The sequence below is a fragment of the Armigeres subalbatus genome, chromosome 2, assembly GCF_024139115.2.
Source record: "Armigeres subalbatus isolate Guangzhou_Male chromosome 2, GZ_Asu_2, whole genome shotgun sequence".
NCBI classification, from domain to species: domain Eukaryota; kingdom Metazoa; phylum Arthropoda; class Insecta; order Diptera; family Culicidae; genus Armigeres; species Armigeres subalbatus.
The window spans coordinates 6,950,839-6,970,798 of record NC_085140.1 but is presented as its reverse complement, the minus strand read 5'-3'; the positions used below and the strand labels follow the sequence as shown (position 1 = coordinate 6,970,798).

Here is a 19,960-nt window from a genome sequence, read left to right as displayed (position 1 = left end):
TTCGCCTACCCAACATTCATTCAATAACTCGTTCAAAAGTTGTTCTGGCACTGTTCGTGCTTATATAGGAGATGCGTGACGAATGACTAACATCGCTAATCTTGAACGGAAGAAAAAACCAATGAGCAATCCTTAGTAGGGATTTCCTATTTCCAGTTCGACATTTAATATCAAAATGTTTCAATGTGTAGGGTAAGACGGTATAATGCGCCCCACCTGGCCAAAACGCCCCCCTTTGATTTCTAGAAAACTATAACTAACTAAGGGTCAAAATCAGTGGGTACCAATACATATTTGCAAAACCATAGTACTATGTGAATGTGGAAGTATTTTTGTTTTACATAATGAAAATAATAGCAAAATACAAAAAGTGACAGTTTTGATGTAACTTTTCATGTTTGTTTGCTCAACATTCTGGAGCGACGCTAGCATACTGTCCGCAAAACTTGCACGGGAACACTCAGTTGGGCAACAAAATAACTTTTCTCAGTGGTTAATATGATATAAAACTGCTTCCATCTTCAAAAACGTAACGATTTTCGAAAATATGTTTTACTGGTCAAAACGCCCAAGGGTAGGCAGGACGATATGCCCTTACCAACACGACAGAAACGCGGCGAGCTTGCAGCAGTTGCTTCCAAATTATATGGAAATTATTGAAATGTAATTAAAACCTGATTAAATGGACTTATGTTGGTTTTTTAATGTCAAGCACATAAGGATTTGTAACCTTTTTATTATGGGATTGATAAAATACTAATGAAGGGCTATGGAACGTCTTTGGCTAAGGTGGGGCGTATTGCCCAGGCACTTTTTGAAATCCATTTTTTCACGACTTTTCAAAAAAGCATTATTACGTGTTATCTGTAATATTTTTATATGACTAGTCACGGGCAATGCATTTGCGACTTCTTGCACTACCAAATAACACAAAGTTTGCATAAATTGCGATTAAAACTAAAAAGTTATCAAGGTTTTGCCTTAGGGGGGGCATATTATACCGTCTTACCCTATTTGAAAGGGGACAATCCATCTGAACAATTTCTCTATTGTAGCCTGGAACTTGCTTAGTCCTGTCGTTTTCTTTACCTTCCTAATTGAGCAGACCCTTTGTCGAATCAGATATTGAGCGTGAGCATTAAGCAAGCTACTGACATCTTATTGTTTAGACCATTGCCAGATCGTAGCCAGGATGTCCTGAGCTATAATTTTTTTTCCATACTGCGTTTTAATGATTACAGCGGTCTATGTCTATTGATGATGATGACACCGCGCTTGTCACCGGCTCGGCATTAAGCATTATGAACGTACAATTCAAAGTAGCTACTCCGTGGCTTCCAACTATTTACAGGACATTCTATTGCCTAGTATTAACGAATGTTTTGAAAATGAGAATGAATAACGATTGTACGACCATCCCCCGCCAACCACTTCCCCGAATGCAATTTCCCCGAATGTAACAATTCCCTGAATGCAATTTCCTGAATGTAACAATTTCCCTGAATGTAACATCTCCCTGAATGGAACAATTCTGAAAATAAAATACCTGCAAACACATCTTCGCAATCGACTGTATGCGTCCGAAAAAGCAGTGTTTAAAGATACATTCAAGAGTGTCTTATTAGAGATTATCAGCTGAATAGCCTTCGGTAGTATTTGTAGTTCTTGATCCTCCAAGATATGTTGTTGAATTATAAAGATATCAGAGTACAGTGTTCTCTAAGGTAGTTTTTTTTCCCCTAAAATAGTATCAATCTGCAATTCTGATTGAAAGCCTTTTGGTAAATATTTTTCCTATCTTCGGAATCATACTCCTGTCCTGCATATACCTTCTTCAAATATATAAGGCAATGGTGGATGTGAATCCTTGTAAACAAAAATAATGCGTTTGCCCGGAAAGAGGCAATGGTGAACGTGATTCCTTCTTTAAAAAGAATGCATCTGCTCGGAATAATGCAATGGTAAATGTGTCCCGTCTTCAGTGGGTGTTTCACCAGATAATTAATGTTATTGATCGTTCTTTTATTTTTTTACATGTATTTTATAACATGTATCTGTCCTGAATATGGGAGATAATGGGGGATGTGATGCATTCTTTAAAAAAAGGCAATTTTACAAAGTAAGAAAATGGTAGATGTGTTCCTTCAAAAATAGGTGTTAGCTCGAAATAATGCAAAGATGAATGAATTGAGAATGAGAATAAAGACTATTCTGATCTCTTATTTTGATGCAGGTGAATTGGCCATAATAAGGAAAAAAATATAAGATCCCTTATTACGCAATATATATTAAATGTATTATATTTCACCGAAAAACATTTTGCCGCATTAATTTTGTTAACATGGCATTAGGCGGTCTGTAACTTTCGTTGTGTGACTTTTGATGGATTCTACCTTTTCAGAATGACCTTTGAAGGATGCCGTTTTCCAGAATGTTATATTAAACAAAAAAGCATTTTTTTGAATAAGTGTGGTGTAATATAAGAGAATTTTTGAAACATATAATTGCTTCATATCAATCATGTATTATACCTGGCAAGCTACTTGCTTAAAAAACAAATTGTCTCCTCTTTTTGCTATATTGCGGACAGAATTTCTGTCTCGAGAGACCTTAATTTAAAGAAGGCATTATCTCCTCCATTCACATTACATCGGACAGATGCGATTATTTAAAGAAGGCGCTGTTTCATTCAATCACTTTATTCCAGACAAACGAGTTCATTTAAAGAAGGGACTATCTATCCTCTTTGCCTTACACCGGGCAAATGTGTTCATTTGAGGAAGACATTATCACTTTCATTCCCCTAATACCGGACGATGCTATCATCTGAAGAAGGAATTATCTCCTACCGTCATCTTATACCGGAAAAACGCGTTCATTTCAAGAAGACATTCCCACTGTTAACGCTTTAGTAGTGCCTGGTACACAGGCTACAGGATTAAGGAATCCGAACCCGGCCAACTGGCCGGGGTATAAGGAAAACGATTCGATCCACTTGATGATTTATTACGAACGGTGTCCTATTTATAGTCAGCTCTACCCTATTCATTACATAGAACTTTCTAGATTTGTGTACAATTGTTGCTTGCAAGTTGTTTGGGCATTATTGTATAAAGTGTAACAATGACTGAATACGACTGTCAAAAACAATACATGTATAAACAGGGATAAACAAATGACTTCATGTTGTTTACTTCACGAATGATCGAATGGTAAGTTCGACATAGTTGTTTCATAAGGGCCGAAGTCGCAAATGTAAACAAATCGAGTTTATGACATAGAATGTACTATATGTAGCATATTAAAAATAGTACAAAATGTTGTTTTTTTGCTGTAAAAACAGAAAAATACAAAAGGGCGATATTACATTTCCGTTGGATTTTTTTGCTTGGTGCGATTGCGCCCCGTTCTCTCCATGGCAGCAAAGGGGCTAAACTGTGCTTCATTTTTGCATTATGACACTTTGTTCTTGCACCAAAAACACATGTGAGCAAAAGGGCTAAACGGTACTTTGAAAACACAACGGGGCGATGCAAACAGGCGATATTGACAAATGGGTTGACAGCCGGGCGTGGAATTTGGGCGAAAAGGATGTTGTCAAAAACATTATGGCGCATTTCTGAAGGGCGCAAGTGTACACTGTTAGAAAAAAGGACGACTAGTTCTTTAATCATATTTTCAAATCGAAATCAATCCAAAATAAATTTTATTTATATGGGGCTTCAATGATTAGATGTGGATGTATTTCGTGCAAACTATTAACATTTAAAATAACATCTAATTTTCGAATTACAATTGAAAGCATGTCATGGAACATTGGAACCCATTTTTCTCCATTCGAGCTCATTGCGACATTGGCCCTTATGAAACAACTGTGTCGAGTTGTTCATATTATATCAGTGTTTTGTATGTAATTAAATCATGTTTTATATCGTTTCAGGTATGTTATGAAATGCTCCAAAGGTGGAGTAAGGTATGCGAAAATGGGGTAAGTATTCAATGACATTTAAAGTGGCGAAAAAGTGATTTGTTGGGGCCTCAGCATGAGGCATGTCGTCCACCGGCGCGGTGTGATGAAAACACCCTGGGGGCTTGCTGATGGCCTTAACATTCCGCCCACCAAATTGTTTACAATTTTCGATTATTGAGTTTAGATGGGAAAACGATTATGTTGCTTACGATGTTTGCAACTTATCAACGGGTTGATGCGATCTTGATCTTGATGATGACCTCAGACTGCAGTTGTGTTGGTATTTATGATGATTTCCCTTGTGTTGGTTCACGCTACTACGTTGAGCAATTGGGTTGAATCGATGTCTTGAATGCTTGACTGGTGTTTCTTCGTTGATGCTACTAACTTGGATGGGGTTGTTGGCAACCTTCACACCGCTCACCCTGAGCGATGTTGCTATACGATTTAAGCCGATGTTCAAATGATGACACTCTGTCTGCTGATGCGATGACGTCATAGAATCCCTTGAACGATCGGGCTGGATCGAATCGACGATGAGTTTTCGTTGATGCTGAGGATGCAAATTGTTGACTAGCTTCACACCGCCCACCTTGAGCGACCAGGTTGGATTAATGACTTGACTAGATGATTCTTTTCTTGATGTTGATGTTTCGGTGGATGTAGGATACGGACGAGCTCCGTGCCGCCCACCTTGAGCGATTAAATTGAACTTGAATCGATGATTTTTTGTTGATTTGTTGATGATGTTTTGTTGCTGATGAACTTCATACCGCCCACCTTGAGCGATCGGGTTGGATTAACGTTGACTAGATGAATGATTTCCTTCTGATGATGATGTTCGTTGTGATGCAGGTAGCTGATGAGCTCCGCACCGCCCACCTTGAGCGATGGGATTCGATCGATGACTTTGGATGAATGAATTTTCCAGGTAGTAATGGACGCTTGATACTCCAAATTGCTTTAATACGATGCCATGATGGTTTTACGATGATTATTATCCTGCTTGTGTGCGTTGCCATTTGTAATCGTCTGTTGGCTTGAAATGGAGTCAATCTTATGGTGTATTCTCGGATGAACTACACGCAAATATGGAATCCTCCGGTCCGGCCACGCTTTAGATACCGAGGAACAGAATCCAAAACAGAAGATGCATCTTGTGGTATACTCAACACGACTTTGGGATGAGTACCACGGAAATATGGATCCCTCCGGTCCGGTCACGCTGGAGGTGCCGAGGAACAGAATCCAAAACGAAAGATGCATCTTGTGGTATACTCAACACGGCGTTGGGATGAGCACCACGGAAATATGGATTCCTCCGGTCCGGTTTGCTAGTCTAAAGGTGCCGAGGAACAGAATCCATGACGGTAGATTGACTTCTGCTTTCTGTCTGTGGCAAATCCTGTGGTATAGTCTGAAGCAGGCTACACGCAAATGGATTTCCCAGCCCAACCACAGGGAGTGCGTTGCGGGAAACATCCAACTATCGGAGGATAGTCACAGAAGATACGGAGGTTGACGACGAAACTTGATTCGAGACGAGAGACACACACTTCAGGATCCACTTTTGTTGGTGTCCAATGATGTTGCACAGTTTCACTTGATGGTAACGATTCCATTGTACTCACGGATGACGATGGCGTTCGCAAAGGAATCGTGATGGCGTTGATGATGAATTCAGTAGGGCTTCTGTTGTACTCCGGATACGAACGGCTGCCAGGTCCGAGCGTTTATCCGGCTCCAAGGACCAATGTTAACGCTTTAGTAGTGCCTGGTACACAGGCTACAGGATTAAGGAATCCGAACCCGGCCAACTGGCCGGGGTATAAGGAAAACGATCCGATCCACTTGATGATTTATTACGAACTAATTTCTACATAGTACGGTGTCCTATTTATAGTCAGCTCTACCCTATTCATTACATAGAACTTTCTAGATTTGTGTACAATTGTTGCTTGCAAGTTGTTTGGGCATTATTGTATAAAGTGTAACAATGACTGAATACGACTGTCAAAAACAATACATGTATAAACAGGGATAAACAAATGACTTCATGTTGTTTACTTCACGAATGATCGAATGGTAAGTTGTTCATATTATATCAGTGTTTTGTATGTAATTAAATCATGTTTTATATCGTTTCAGGTATGTTATGAAATGCTCCAAAGGTGGAGTAAGGTATGCGAAAATGGGGTAAGTATTCAATGACATTTAAAGTGGCAAAAAAGTGATTTGTTGGGGCCTCAGCATGAGGCATGTCGTCCACCGGCGCGGTGTGATGAAAACACCCTGGTGGCTTGCTGATGGCCTTAACACCCACAGTTATCGAAAGCTTTCCGGTACCTGCCAGTTGCATGAATATCTTGTGTAGCAAGTACAATGGATACACTGTGCACAAGGAGCCGAAATGCTTCCTACCCTGAAGCATCTTAGGTCACACTGAGAATCGAACTCGCAACCTCCGTATCGGCAATCATACGACTTTGCTCGCATAGCTTACTTAATACCTATCGCCTTGTGCCTTACTCAAAAAGAAGGGAGATGCATTCGGGGAAATGTTACATTCGGGGAATTGTTACATTCGGGGAAATGTTACATTCGGGGATATGTTACATTCGGGGAATTGTTATTCGGGGAAATTGCATTCGGGGAAATTGCATTCGGGGAATTGTTATTCGGGGAATTGTCGTACAATCTGAATAACAATGGAGTTTCACTACCCAGCATTTGTGGCAAAAACTTCTCAGAATGCAAATAAAAACAATCTCGGTTGTAATTTTTCCGGAAAAGCTAATGCCGGTTTGTAGAGGCGTCTACTTCCGCAATCACCGGATGAAGATCCGAGCTGAGCTCCTGGCAGACGACCGGCCGCGGGTGTATTCGTTTATATTTGTGGGATCGTGTAGTGGTCTTCGTCCATGTCGTTGACGACATTTCGACTTTTGCTTCAGCGACCGCGACTTTTGCTCTAGGATCGACGTACTGATCCAGCCGGTTACAATAATCAGTAAGGGTGAAGTTTGAACGGTTCTTTGCTACTTTTGAAAAATTGGTGAAAGAGTTTTGTTCCCTGGCTGCCAACGGAATACAGGAGAAGCAAGTGGAGGCCATTCGCTGATGAATAAAACAGGTGATACTGAAGCTGCCGCTAACAGTCGAGAACAAATAATTTTAAGTTTGCTTATCATTTTTATGTTTCGACGTGCTGAAAGTAAATCTAACCAACTTCTACCATCATCGAGCTTAACATTTTCAGTATGATTATCTCAACCAGTGTTGTGCTGAATCATTATCAGACGATAATGATTGCAATTTTCATGTGAAAACTTTTCACGTGAAAACAGTAGGCGAGTTGTCACCGGCGACAACTTCTCAAATTATGTACTCAAACGATAATAAACAAAGAATTTTCATTCAACCATTAATCTTTACTATAATCAGCTAATTGTCAACAGTCCCATTATATCTTCTATTTGGCGTTATGGTTTCATGGTAGTAAGGAAAAAATGTTCAAAATGTAACGGTAAGTGCTTCAAATCAAGATACGATTTTCAAACGATGGTGAGTTTTTATCACTTGATAATTTCTAAATAATCATAATTGACACAGCGCGTTAAAAATATGTGTGGTACCCAGAAAGGATATTTTTTTAAGTAAGGTCTCTAGAAATTATTGAATAGCTAAGGGGCTGTCCATATACCACGTGGACAGTTTAGGGGTAGGGAAGTATGCCGATTGTCCACTGTCCATGCAAATTTTTGAAAATTTATATGAGCAAATGTCCAAGCTGGGGGAGGGGGGTATATGAAACTGACCAAAACTGGTCCACGTGGTATATGGACAGCCCCTAACATGATTGTTTTTCCCTTGTCATAAGACGAGTTCATACAATTCCATTTAATTCCAGCACTTGATCGTACCTTTGACAGGTACGTATTTCGACCTCAACAGTAAGGCCGTCTTCATTGTCTCGTACTTGAGTCATGAAACATTTCGATATAAAAAAATCTGAATGCGATATTGAAAAACCCTGATTAATCAACCTAGCGGTGTTGGTGCCTTTCTCGCCAAAAACAAAAATACTAAAAAATGACGTTTCGGTCAAAACTTCTGATCCCATAGTCAAATCTGGCCTATTTTCTATACAACACGACAGGATTCCCCATCGAATGGAACTTGTTGAGAGTAATTCGGGCAATGCTAAGTTCCCCAAAGAGTGTCTACAAAAGTTGTACACATACACACACAAACATACATACATCACCTCAGTTCATCAAGCTGAGTCGATTGGTATATAATACTATGAATCTCTAGGCCTCCTATCCTATTCGTTTTTGGAGTGATCATATAGCCTTTCGGTACAACTTTGTTGTACGAGAAAGGCAAAAAACATTAATTGGCGCTGCTTATCGTGACCCTATTATACTGAATATATTTTTTCAATAAATCTAATCGCAATTTTCCTCTTTACGTCACGAGTTTGTCATGATTGTCTTGGGAATATCCCTCTTGCAGATAAATTTAATACAATCAAGCTTATCGCTCCACACTATGCATTATCTTTCATAAGCGAATTATTGAATTTTGAGTTTGTGAAGGCACTCAACGTCAAATAGATTAACCATATAAAAGGACATTTTTAGTTCCACGCTTATCAATCCATCGGCTGTTGTGATCGCGAATACGTCTCACGTGAACATGAAGCTAATTGGTGCCGTACTAACGGTCCTGGCTTTGGCCAGCGCATCTGTAATTGACTTCCAGTACACGAAACGCGTAGAAGATCTGGACATCTTTTGGGAACAGCTGGATCCTCAGCTGCAAGCGTTGCGACCATCCCCCGATGGGCGTATTGTCAACGGTCAGGAAGCGCAGCCCAACCAGTTCCCGTATCAAGCTTTGGTACTAAGCTTTTTCGATGGTGGCAACTCGGGATTATGCGGTGGCACCATATTGACTGCAAATTTCGTTCTGACTGCAGCCCATTGTGTACAAATAGGAACCGTAGCCACTCACGGTACAGTGGTTTTGGGAGCTCACAACCGTCAGGTCGTTGAAGCAACTCAGCAGCGATATAGCTTCGACCAAATCAACGTTCATCCAAGCTACATTGCATCACTGCTGCGTAACGACATCGCCACGGTACGACTATCTGCGCCAGCCGTGTTCAACGCATTCGTTCAACCGATTGACATCCCGGCCGTTTCGGACACAAGAACGTTCGCTGGATTGACTGGCATCATTTCCGGATTCGGACGTACCTCCGACGAAGATGGATCCCCTGCCAGCGATGTGGTGATGTTTTCAAGCAATCCAATTTTGACCAACGCCGATTGTGTTGCTTCGTGGAATTCCATTATTATTGGGGCTCAGAACATCTGCTTGTCTGGAGCTGGTGGGCGCTCTGTTTGCAATGGAGACTCTGGTGGTCCGCTGGCCGTGCAGGATAATGGCCGCAGCCTGCAGGTTGGTATTGCTTCGTTTGTTCACGCGACCGGATGTGCCTCGGGTATGCCTTCTGGATTCGTTCGGGTGTCCCACTATCTGCAATGGATCGCTGAGAATAGTGATGTTGTGCTCGGAAATTAGGAGTGAATAAAATTATTCAAAACCCAGATTAAATCTGCAGCTTCTTTGTACCTCAGACATGTTAGAATTAAAAATATTACTATCAGACAAGAAAACGTTTGTTGTAATGACCGGAATAATTGCAGGATATGCTCAGGAATATGTACTACATCATAGAATAATGAAGTAATTTTATTCATAGAATAAAATAAAATATAATATATTAGTTGTATTTTGCATATCTTATTGTGATTTACATTGCAAAAATGTGTTCGAACTTCCATTTGTATTCTATGCGAATGTTTTATCAAATTCGTGTGTTTATACCACCTACAAGCAAAGGATTTATGCTCGTTACCGAGCCACTCAAAATAGGACGGAGGTGATTAGTGTATATGCTTACTGGGCATACTAACCACCCTACCTTTAGTCAGGTCCAGCTAGGCAGCCTTAAAAAACCAAGTCAAGAACAATAAACGAGAGAATACGGACCGCAACAATCGGCCAAGTCCCCAGCAAGGAAAAGGGACTAGCTTTCGAATGCTCGGTTCGGGGAACTGCACATCTCTCAGGTTCAACTGGAGCACACGCATACTTGCCAATGTGTTGAAAAACCGCGGATTCGACATCTTAGGGCCGATTTCCTACGAAGCGTTTTTTTTTTTTTCAAAGCAGCGTCCACGCAAGGTACCCAACATCAAATGTATACACGAATACGTTTGCAAATGACTGCGGATTTTGAGCGTTTGAAATGTTTACCCGGCGAATCTGGGATCCTATTGGAATTTCCCGTCATCAATTTTGCACAGGAATTCAAAACTTTTTTTGTGTGAAGGACATTCCCAGAAATTTGATTTATGATTGCCCCCACAATTGTCACATTTAAATTTATTGGAATTTTCTCTCACAGGACAGGCGTCTTTGGCGTGAGAGGTTCCACCACAAATCATGCATTTAGCATCCATGTGGCAATGTTTAGTTCCGTGACCCCACTTTTGGTACTTACGGCCCTGAGTGGGGTTTTGGAAATTTCCCCCAGGCCTGCGGAAATGTTCCCATGTAACACGGACATGGGACATAATACAGGCCATTTCCAAACTTTTCATATTATTCAGTTCACTTTTATTAAAGTGAACTAAATAAAATTCTTGAGAAATACCCCTCTGGGAAGTACCAGAGCGAGATTTCTATTTCATCTTAATTACTTGTACTGGTGAAAATCCAATTTATTATTATTCATTCAGACTAAGGCCGAAGTGGCCTGTGCGGTATGTAAGAGTCTTCTCCATTCGGCTCGGTCCATGGCAACACGTCGCCAGCCACGCAGTCTACGGAGGGTCCGCAAGTCATCTTCCACCTGATCGATCCACCTTGCCCGCTGCGCACCTCGCCTTCTTGTGCCTGTCGGATCGTTGTCGAGAACCATTTTCACCGGGTTATTGTCCGACATTCTGGCTACGTGCCCGGCCCACCGCAGTCGTCCGATTTTCGCGGTGTGAACGATGGATGGTTCTCCCAACAGCTGATGCAACTCGTGGTTCATTCGCCTCCTCCATGTACCGTCCGCCATCTGCACCCCCCAATTACAGATGGTACGCAGCACTTTCCTTTCGAAAACTCCGAGTGCGCGTTGGTCCTCCACGAGCATCGTCCAGGTCTCGTGTCCGTAGAGGACTACCGGTCTAATGAGCGTTTTGTAAATGGTCAGTTTGGTACGGCGGCGAACTCTATTCGATCGAAGCGTCTTGCGGAGTCCAAAGTATGCACGATTTCCAGCCACTATACGCCTCCGAATTTCTCTGCTGGTATCATTTTCGGCAGTCACCAGTGAGCCCCAAATTCTTCTACCACCTCGATTTCATCACCACCGATGCCAACTCGCGGTGGGTGGCTCACATTGTCTTCTTTTGAACCTCTTCCTATCATGTACTTCGTCTTCGACGTGTTGATGACTAGTCCGGTACGGTTGGCTCCCTCTTCAGTCTGATGTAGGCTTCCTCCATCTTCTCAAAGTTACGTGCCATAATATCTATGTCGTCGGCGAAGCCAAATAGCTGGACGGACTTATTGAAAATTGTGCCACTCGTGTTAATCCCTGCTCTTCGTATTACCCCTTCCAAAGCGATGTTGAATAGCAGACACGAAAGACCATCACCTTGCCGTAACCCTCTGCGGGTTTCGAAGGGACTCGAGAATGCCCCTGAAACTCGAACTACGCACATTACCCGATCCATCGTCGCTTTGATCAACCGTGTCAGTTTATCCGGAAATCCGTTTTCGTGCATTAGCTGCCATAGCTGGTCCCGATCGATTGTATCATATGCGGCTTTGAAGTCGATGAATAGATGATGTGTGGGCACGTTGTATTCGCGGCACTTCTGCAGTACTTGGCGAATGGCGAACACCTGGTCCGTGGTGGAGCGTTCGCCCATAAAACCCGCCTGGTACTGCCCCACGAACTCCCTTGCAATTGGTGCTAGTCGACGGCATAAAATTTGGGAGAGTACCTTGTAGGCGGCGTTCAGCAATGTGATTGCGCGGTTGGGAGATGGGACACACGACATCTTCCATCCACTCCTGCGGCAAAACTTTCTCCTCCCAAATCTTGGTAATGACCCAGTGCAGCGATTTAGCCAGTGCCTCACCACCGTGTTTAAATAGCTCTCCTGGTAGTTGGTCAACCCCAGGGGCTTTGTTGTTCTTCAGCCGGCCAACCTCCTCCTGGACTTCCTGAAGATCCGGAGCCGGTAAAGTTATGTCCTACGCGCGTTCTCCCAGGTCGATCACCATACCGCCATCTTCGTCTGCCACATCGCCATTCAGGTGTTCTTCGTAGTGCCACCTTTGGATCACCTCACGCTCGTTCGTAAGAAGGTTCCCGTTTATGTCCTTGCACATAGCAGGCTGTGGCACGTGGCCCTTACGTGAACGGTTCAACTTCTCATAGAACTTTCGTGTGTTATTAGTGCGGTACAGTTGCTCCGTCTCTTCACGGTCTCGATCTTCCTGTTGACGCTTTTTCCTCCGGAAAATCGAGTTTTGTCTGTTCCGCGCCTGTTTATATCGTGCCTCGTTCGCCCTCGTGCGGTGTTGCAGCAATCTCGCCCATACTGCATTCTTCTCTTCTACTAACTGCTCACATTCGCCGTCATACCAGTCGTTTCTCCGATCCGGGGCACCGTGCCAAGTGCAGTGGTTGCGGTGCTACCAATGGCGGATCGAATATCTCTCCAGCCATCTTCAAGAGACGCTGCGCCTAGCTGCTCTTCCGTTGGAGGTGCCACTTCCAGCTGCTGCGCGTATTCTTGGGCTAGTCTACCGTCTTGTAGCCGCCCAATGTTATGCCGCGGCGTCCGACTTCGACGCGTGTTGTACACCGTCGAGAGTTTTGAGCGCAGGCAAACTGCAACGAGGTAGTGGTCGGATTCAATATTCGCACTGCGGTAAGTGCGGACGTTCGTGATGTCGGAGAAGAATTTACCGTCGATTAGAACGTGGTCGATTTGGTTTTCCGCTTCTTGGTTAGGTGATCTCCATGTGGCCTTGTGGATATTTTTGCGGGGAAAGAAGGTGTTTCGGCCGTTGTCATTCGATACGGTGTGCAGACTATCCGGTCCGATGACCGGTCTATACATTTCCTCCCTTCCTACCTGCGCGTTCATGTCACCGATGACGATTTTGACGTCCCGCAGTGGGCATCCATCGTATGTCTGCTCCAGCTGTGCGTAGAACGCTTCTTTCTCGTCGTCGGGTCTCCCTTCGTTTGGGCAGTGCACGTTGATGATGCTATAGTTGAAGAAACGGCCTTTAATCCTCAGCTTGCACATCCTTGCGTTGATTGGCTGCCACCCAATCACGCGTTGGCACATCTTTCCCAGCACTATGAAGCCGGTTCCCAGCTCGTTGGTGGTGCCACAGCTTTGGTAGAAGGTAGCCGCCCGATGCCCGCTTTTCCACACTTTCTGTCCTGTCCAGCAAATCTCCTGCAGCGCCACGACGTCGAAGTTGCGGGGATGTAATTCATCGTAGATCATCCTGTCGCAACCTGCGAAACCTAGCGACTTGCAGTTCCATGTTCCAAGCTTCCAATCGTGATCCTTTATTCGTCGCCTAGGTCTTTGCCGATTATATCGAGTCGCATTATCTCTTATATTGTTCGTAATTATTGGTTTTCCAGGCGGCTTATTGGGCCTGCGCGAACCTCCTGTCTCGCCGGAGGGCCGTCGTGTCAGGGCTGTTTAGCGTCCCACCTAACACCAGGACTTGGGCTTGTGCGCTTTGAGCGGCACACGGTCGCTTTGGCGGAGCCTACTTGCGGATACATGCAGCTTTTTATAGAGTGGGCCCTGTTAAACCCCCACCACATCCTAGGCAGGCGCCACAACTCGCAGATGGCCTGGGAGGGATCGTCAAGCCCTTGGACAAAGTCCCTGCTGCCCCTAAAATCCAAGTAATTGAGAAATTTTAATTTTAATCTCATCCAGTGATTTATCATCAATGGGGAGACCTTTCAAGACGACTTTGAACAATCGCTCAGTTTTGTCGTCGTATGTGAAGAATTTATGCCACTAGATGGATCGAAGTAGGTATTTTTTCTGTTTTGTTTTACTAATATTTTTTTGGTTTCAGCTGGTGCTATGTCGCCGGGACACGCGTCTCGCTGGAATTAGTGATCGAGCTTCCTAGGAGTGCGCGGGTGCTTAATGTAGCGTACACACCAGTCAAGCAGTTTGACGAACATTGACTCCACCCCCTAGAAAATGTCTCGGTTGCTGCTTTGTCTGACCGTGTGTGAAGTTGTTCACCATTTGACAGTTGACGGCTCGGTTGGAAAAAAACCAAAGCGGTTTGATTTTGGTTTGAGCTGTCGGGGGCGGAGTCAAAGTTCGCCGAACATGTTTGAGCGTTTGTAATGCAGTCGCACAAACCCCCATATATTTTTTTGATGGTTGGTGTTCAAGTTGGCGCGTCGGTCGTTCGTGTGTGATATTGTTGGTCGAATAAATTGAGTGTTCGTGTTGCGGTTTGTAGAACATTGTCGATGCTTGACTAAACGAGGGGTGGAGTCAATGTTCGTCAAACTGCTTGACCGTGTGTACGTACCAAAATTAGCAACGTTTTCTTCAGTGATACTACATATGATATGATACTATATGATACAGTGACACTATTCCATACTATTGCATGAATTATCGTCAAACCACTGTACTGCCGCTAACCGCAAGTCGAGCACATCTGTATATGGGCCTCCATATACAGATGTGCTCGACTTGCGGTTAGCGGCAGTGTATTGCCCGTACCGTTAATAGTTTGAAGCTACAATGCTCGGTTCGTGGCCATTGAAAAATCAGAGTGTGTCTTGCTCGGATACGGATGTGCTAGAAAACTTCTCCCGTGTTTCATCAAACTTTTGTGCGCGAATTGTCAGATTTCGGATGGTAGTAATTCAAACTCTGCCAGCAGAATTGTCATGATTTGAAATTATGTAAAGAAAGGAATAATCTTGAACAGTTTTCGGGAAGTGATCAGGTTGTGGAAATATGGCGTTCAAATCCAGATTGAGTCTACGAAGTGTGCAGATAAGTATTTTTCCTATATTTTTCAGTTTAAATTATACGGTGGGTTTCCGTTAAACTTGACACTTGATTACGAACCGATTCACAGACAGTGACGGGAGTTTTAACTGAGCTGTTTGGTTTTGGAGCGGAGGGGATTTGGTTGCAATTTTATCAACGCAACGAGAGGATTGGAGGTTTGGAGGTAGAATTCTTGTTGTCTTTAAATCAGTTCCCAAAAACCAATCATGCTTCGGTACGGTTACTTGTAACCGCGAGTATAATTGCTATCAAGCTGTTAGGATTCAAGCGACCATTCACAGAGTGTGAGTGTGAGAAAAGAGTGATTCCATTTATCTTATTTGAACCTTCACGTCCTAAGTCACATATTGCTAAAAATAAATGAAATTTTATCACTTTGATTTGCGTTTAGATCATACGAAAACTAATCGAAGGGACGATATCTTACAAGCAATAAAACTCTTTTACCGATGGAAGATGTTTTTCTTAATATTTACCAGGTTTAGTCAGTTAGATGAATTTTGAATTGTGTTTTTGACTTTAGCCAAGAAGACAAGCCCATTTTCACCATTATATTCAGGAAATATATTCATAAAATCAAATGTTGGTGTGTGACTTAAAAGCTTTCGATGACACTATCAAAAACATAACCCTATTTTACACTGCTTTACTTGAGCTTGTCTGGATATTTCATCGTATGCTGATATTCTGAAGATCTGGGTTCAACCACTTATTCAATAAAAATTGAACGTAGTGTTCATGTTTATTCATTTCCTTAGAATTTTCTTATAAACTAGACGCCATGAATCTGACCTTTGAACTCATCTAAATGACAGCAGAAGTCTGTCAGCGCCGATATGCCGTTTGTCCACACATAGTGCATTTTGCATTAGGCGACAATGTTTTCGTGAAGATGATGTTGATTGCATTTTGTTCTAAGTGAGACGCTTGTTTCTCTGTGTTTTTAGTATAATTGCAGATATTTTCATACATTTTCATGTACTCTTTCAAATATGTTCACATTTGGTCAAACCTAACGAAAACAAAAATACCTAATGTGTGTATAATTGATCAAAAATCGTGGATGAGGATATCCGATAGCAAATGTACAGATTAATTAGGCATTATTAGTTCCGAATCATTTGTTTATAGGAATACGGAATTTAAAAATGTCAACAAATGGTTCTTTTACGACTAATGATATTTTCGCAGAACTGACATCATTGTATTGTCGCGCTTATCTTTTTCTAGAATGCTGCGGCGGTCTTACACTCGCAGGCTCGACTGCGAACGTTAACGTCAAGATTGCCGCCGTGTTAAAAGTTAGGCAGAATTGTCCCGCTCAAACAAAACCACGTGCTTTTCGCGAAATGACAGTGAGAGGCAACCGGAGTAACTGAGTACATGGAGAGTGTTTATCATGGCAAATGCATACGGTGGGTGAGATTTTCATTGACACTGTTGTGTTTAGTGACCGTTGCGATTACCTGAGAAGCAACCAGCAGGAAGCCGCAGTATTCTATTTTATGTCGAGTTGCATAATATGAAGACTTTACTTATATTTGCATCATCATAGGAATCATTTATTGATAAAAAAAATTTCAAAATATAAATTAGAAAATTATACGGGGGAGCGGGGGAGGGAGGTTTTTAATTTTTTTCTTCTCTTTATCGTTTCAGAGAGCGAGCATAGGCTAAGTAGCCAGGGCAAGGCTAATACCTTTGCACCATCAGAGAAGAATCATCAGCCAAGAAAAAGAAGAGACACACATTTCTTAGCTAAGTCGCTTCCAACGTATTTTCGCAAATTTGATATCACTTGCTTATGATGATACTCCTAACCAATATACCCTACCAACCATCCAACTCCTTGATATTTATGAGGGCGTTGGTGAGTCGCTGGCCTCTCGTTAAGTAAATGTCATATCAACATTTCCTTCCTTTTCCTTAGTAACGGAGAAGATGGGCGTGGCCAGCAATGGTAGCTTTCATGCTTTATCATTTTGGACCTCCAATTGGGTTTCCATTAAATCCCAAATGGAAATTTATAAACAATTGGGATATGAAAGTTAGCAAAGTTAGCAAAGCAATCTGAAATGAAACCTTGATGAAATTCTAACCCCGTAAACCAAGATTTTTTTGAGAAACGTCCTTAATTTTTGTTTTATAACAAAAATAAACTTCATTTCCTATCCCGACTAGAAGATCATAGCAGAAACTGAACACAATATTAACATATTGTGATATTTATAACTTATTTTGATACAATTTTGTTCTTAGTAGCCATTATCTTACCAATGTTGTAACAGAATTTTATCATAATATGATTTAAAAATGCTCAACACCGAATTGCCCAACAGTAGGCAATTAAATTATATGTAGCAAAGTCTCCCAGCCATATAGATATCATAACGCTGATATAATTTGGAAAGATTGCCTTATTTGTAATCTTGTTAGTTTCAATTTCTCGAGAAATATTCTTTTTCAGACAAAAACAAAAATTTCTGATTTCTGTTGATCACAATCTGGAGACGTATCACGAACTGTAAAAATTTGCCACTGCACAGAAACAATATATTTTGTATCTAATTCTGTTATAAATTTCTAACAAAATATGTTATTTTTATGATAAAATTGTAACAAAATTTGATAGTTTTTTGTTTCCAGTAGTGTAATTTTTGATAGAAATTTAGATATTTTAACAACATCCTGCACCATGTTTCTAATAAATTTTGTTATAAAAATTTAATAAGAAAATTATTTTGAGCTTTTTAGTGGAATGTCTTCACTTGTCATAAGACGAGTTAGTACAATCCCATTGAATTCCACCACTTAATTGTATCTTGACAGATACGTATTTCGACCTCAAATGTAAGGCCGTCTTCAGTGTCTCGTACTTGACTCGACTCGAGTCAAGTACGAGACACTGAAGACGGCCTTACATTTGAGGTCGAAATACGTATCTGTCAAGATACAATTAAGTGGTGGAATTCAATGGGATTGTACTAACTCGTCTTATGACAAATAAAAATTTAGTATAACATGATAACATAGGTTGATATAATTTTGATATGACCTTCTAGTCGGGTCGGGATACCACACCGTATTAAATTTCGATGATTCTACTTTTTCTCTCGATGACAGCTAGTGGTCTTCTCCTCCCCTATGGGGTTTTCCATAGAAGGGAAGAGCAGAATTTGCTTCGACTTCGCGAATTCGTGGAATCCTTTGCTTTTTCGCATGGATCGAATCACCTGGGCTAGAGGTAGATCCGATTTGCTCAATTTCGTCATGAATCAAATCAAACTGATTGCTCAGTTCGATAGGAGAAGAATTATTTCCAATATTAGAGTTAGAAGGAACATCTGAAGTCTCCAGCTTCCTTCTTGTTTTTCCGCGCTTTGACAGTACGGTCTAGAAAATTTGTTTTTTAGAAGGAAGTGGAGAATTCAGACTCCCCCTTCCTCTTGTTTTTATTAAAGCTCATTGCTGAGCATGGAGACGTGACCTTCTAAGAGTTTTTTTCAGAACGGTGTCCCTGCAGGATTACCACCGCTTGTCGGAATTTTAATTCCGCAAATGGGTCCAACGTAAAACAAAGGCATGGGTCCTTGCAAAGATCGTAACGGGATCAGTAGGCACAAATAGCGCTGAGAAGCACTGTTGAAATTAAAATAGCCTCGGGTAGTATTAAAAACTTCCTTCCGCAAAGAGAGAAAAGAACCGCACAGCATGAAAGCACGATGCGGTTTGATAGCAAGAGAATTATTCAATTTTATGGATCGCGTGCCCCAGGTAGAAAAAGAAGTGATAAATTACAGTAGTAGATCAGCAACAAGGAGGGGTGATGTGAACCGGCGTCAGCTACAGCCCGCAATATACATGGATTTTCATGAAAGAAAATCCTACTGTTTTTCTTTTGCAAGTTATTCTTAGGAGGAGGTCTTCTGGGAATCCCTCACAAGGCTCCTTTAGTAATTGTTCTGTATGTATCTCCCTCAAGTTTCTCTTTTCTGCCGTTCATGACATTCTAACATGATTTGCTTTGGAAATTCATCTACGATCCCTGGAAGATTTTTCCGGGAGCTCCCCAGCCATTTTTGAGTTCCTTTAAGAATCTTCAGCAGTTCTCTCAGAATAGTTTAAGGATTTCTTCCAGAATCTTTCGGGATTTTTTATGGATGTTGCCCTATAATTTCTAATATGATTTGATTTGAAAACTTGACTAGTTTTTCTAAGAAAACTCTTCGGATTCTTTCAGATATTGTTACAAAAATGTTTCACCAGGACATCCGTCAGAAAAACAAAAATTGTGGAAGCAATCCTGAATAATTTTGTAAAGATTATCTTGTAGGAAAACTTCGGAAGGAATTTCTTCGAGGTAAATTTCCAAGAGGAAGGAAATCCAGAACTTTGAATTAAAAATGAAAAAAGTTTAATATATTTAATTACTACGACGGGTCTCCAGTTAGCCTTGCGAGCAAAAGCGTAGGATTTACCTTCGGAGATGGTGAATTCTATTCCCGATTCGGTCAAAGATGTTTTCGAGTGGGCTCCCTGGGGACTCGGGAGGGACCGCTATAATAAGAATAGCTATGAGGACTCCCTTGAAGATGCTTTGAATAGTGAGATGTCTCACTTCTCGCTTCGCACTTCTTACCCCTCATTTCTCATTTCTCACTACTCACTATGTCAAGGGAGAAGAGCAAATTGAGAAGACGCTTCTCTTCTCACTCATCACTTCTCACTTTTCACAGTGAGACGTGAAACTGTGAAAAATGAGTAGTGCGAAGTGAGAAATGAGACGTCTCACTTTTCACACTTCATTTCTAACTTTTTAAAT

The 19,960-nt window shown here is 41.7% G+C and overlaps 2 protein-coding genes across 2 annotated transcripts in view; one reads left to right on the top strand and one right to left on the bottom strand.

Moving 5' to 3' along the window:
• Positions 1-19,960, bottom strand: part of LOC134217603 (collagenase-like) — a 457,454-nt gene that overhangs the window by 62,939 nt on the left and 374,555 nt on the right. The gene's annotated exons all lie outside the window — the stretch shown is intronic.
• On the top strand, positions 8,643-9,649 carry LOC134213989 (brachyurin-like). Its single transcript, XM_062693437.1, has one exon. The coding sequence runs from the start codon at positions 8,672-8,674 to the stop codon at positions 9,560-9,562; it is 891 nt and encodes a 296-aa protein (XP_062549421.1). The 5' UTR covers positions 8,643-8,671; the 3' UTR covers positions 9,563-9,649.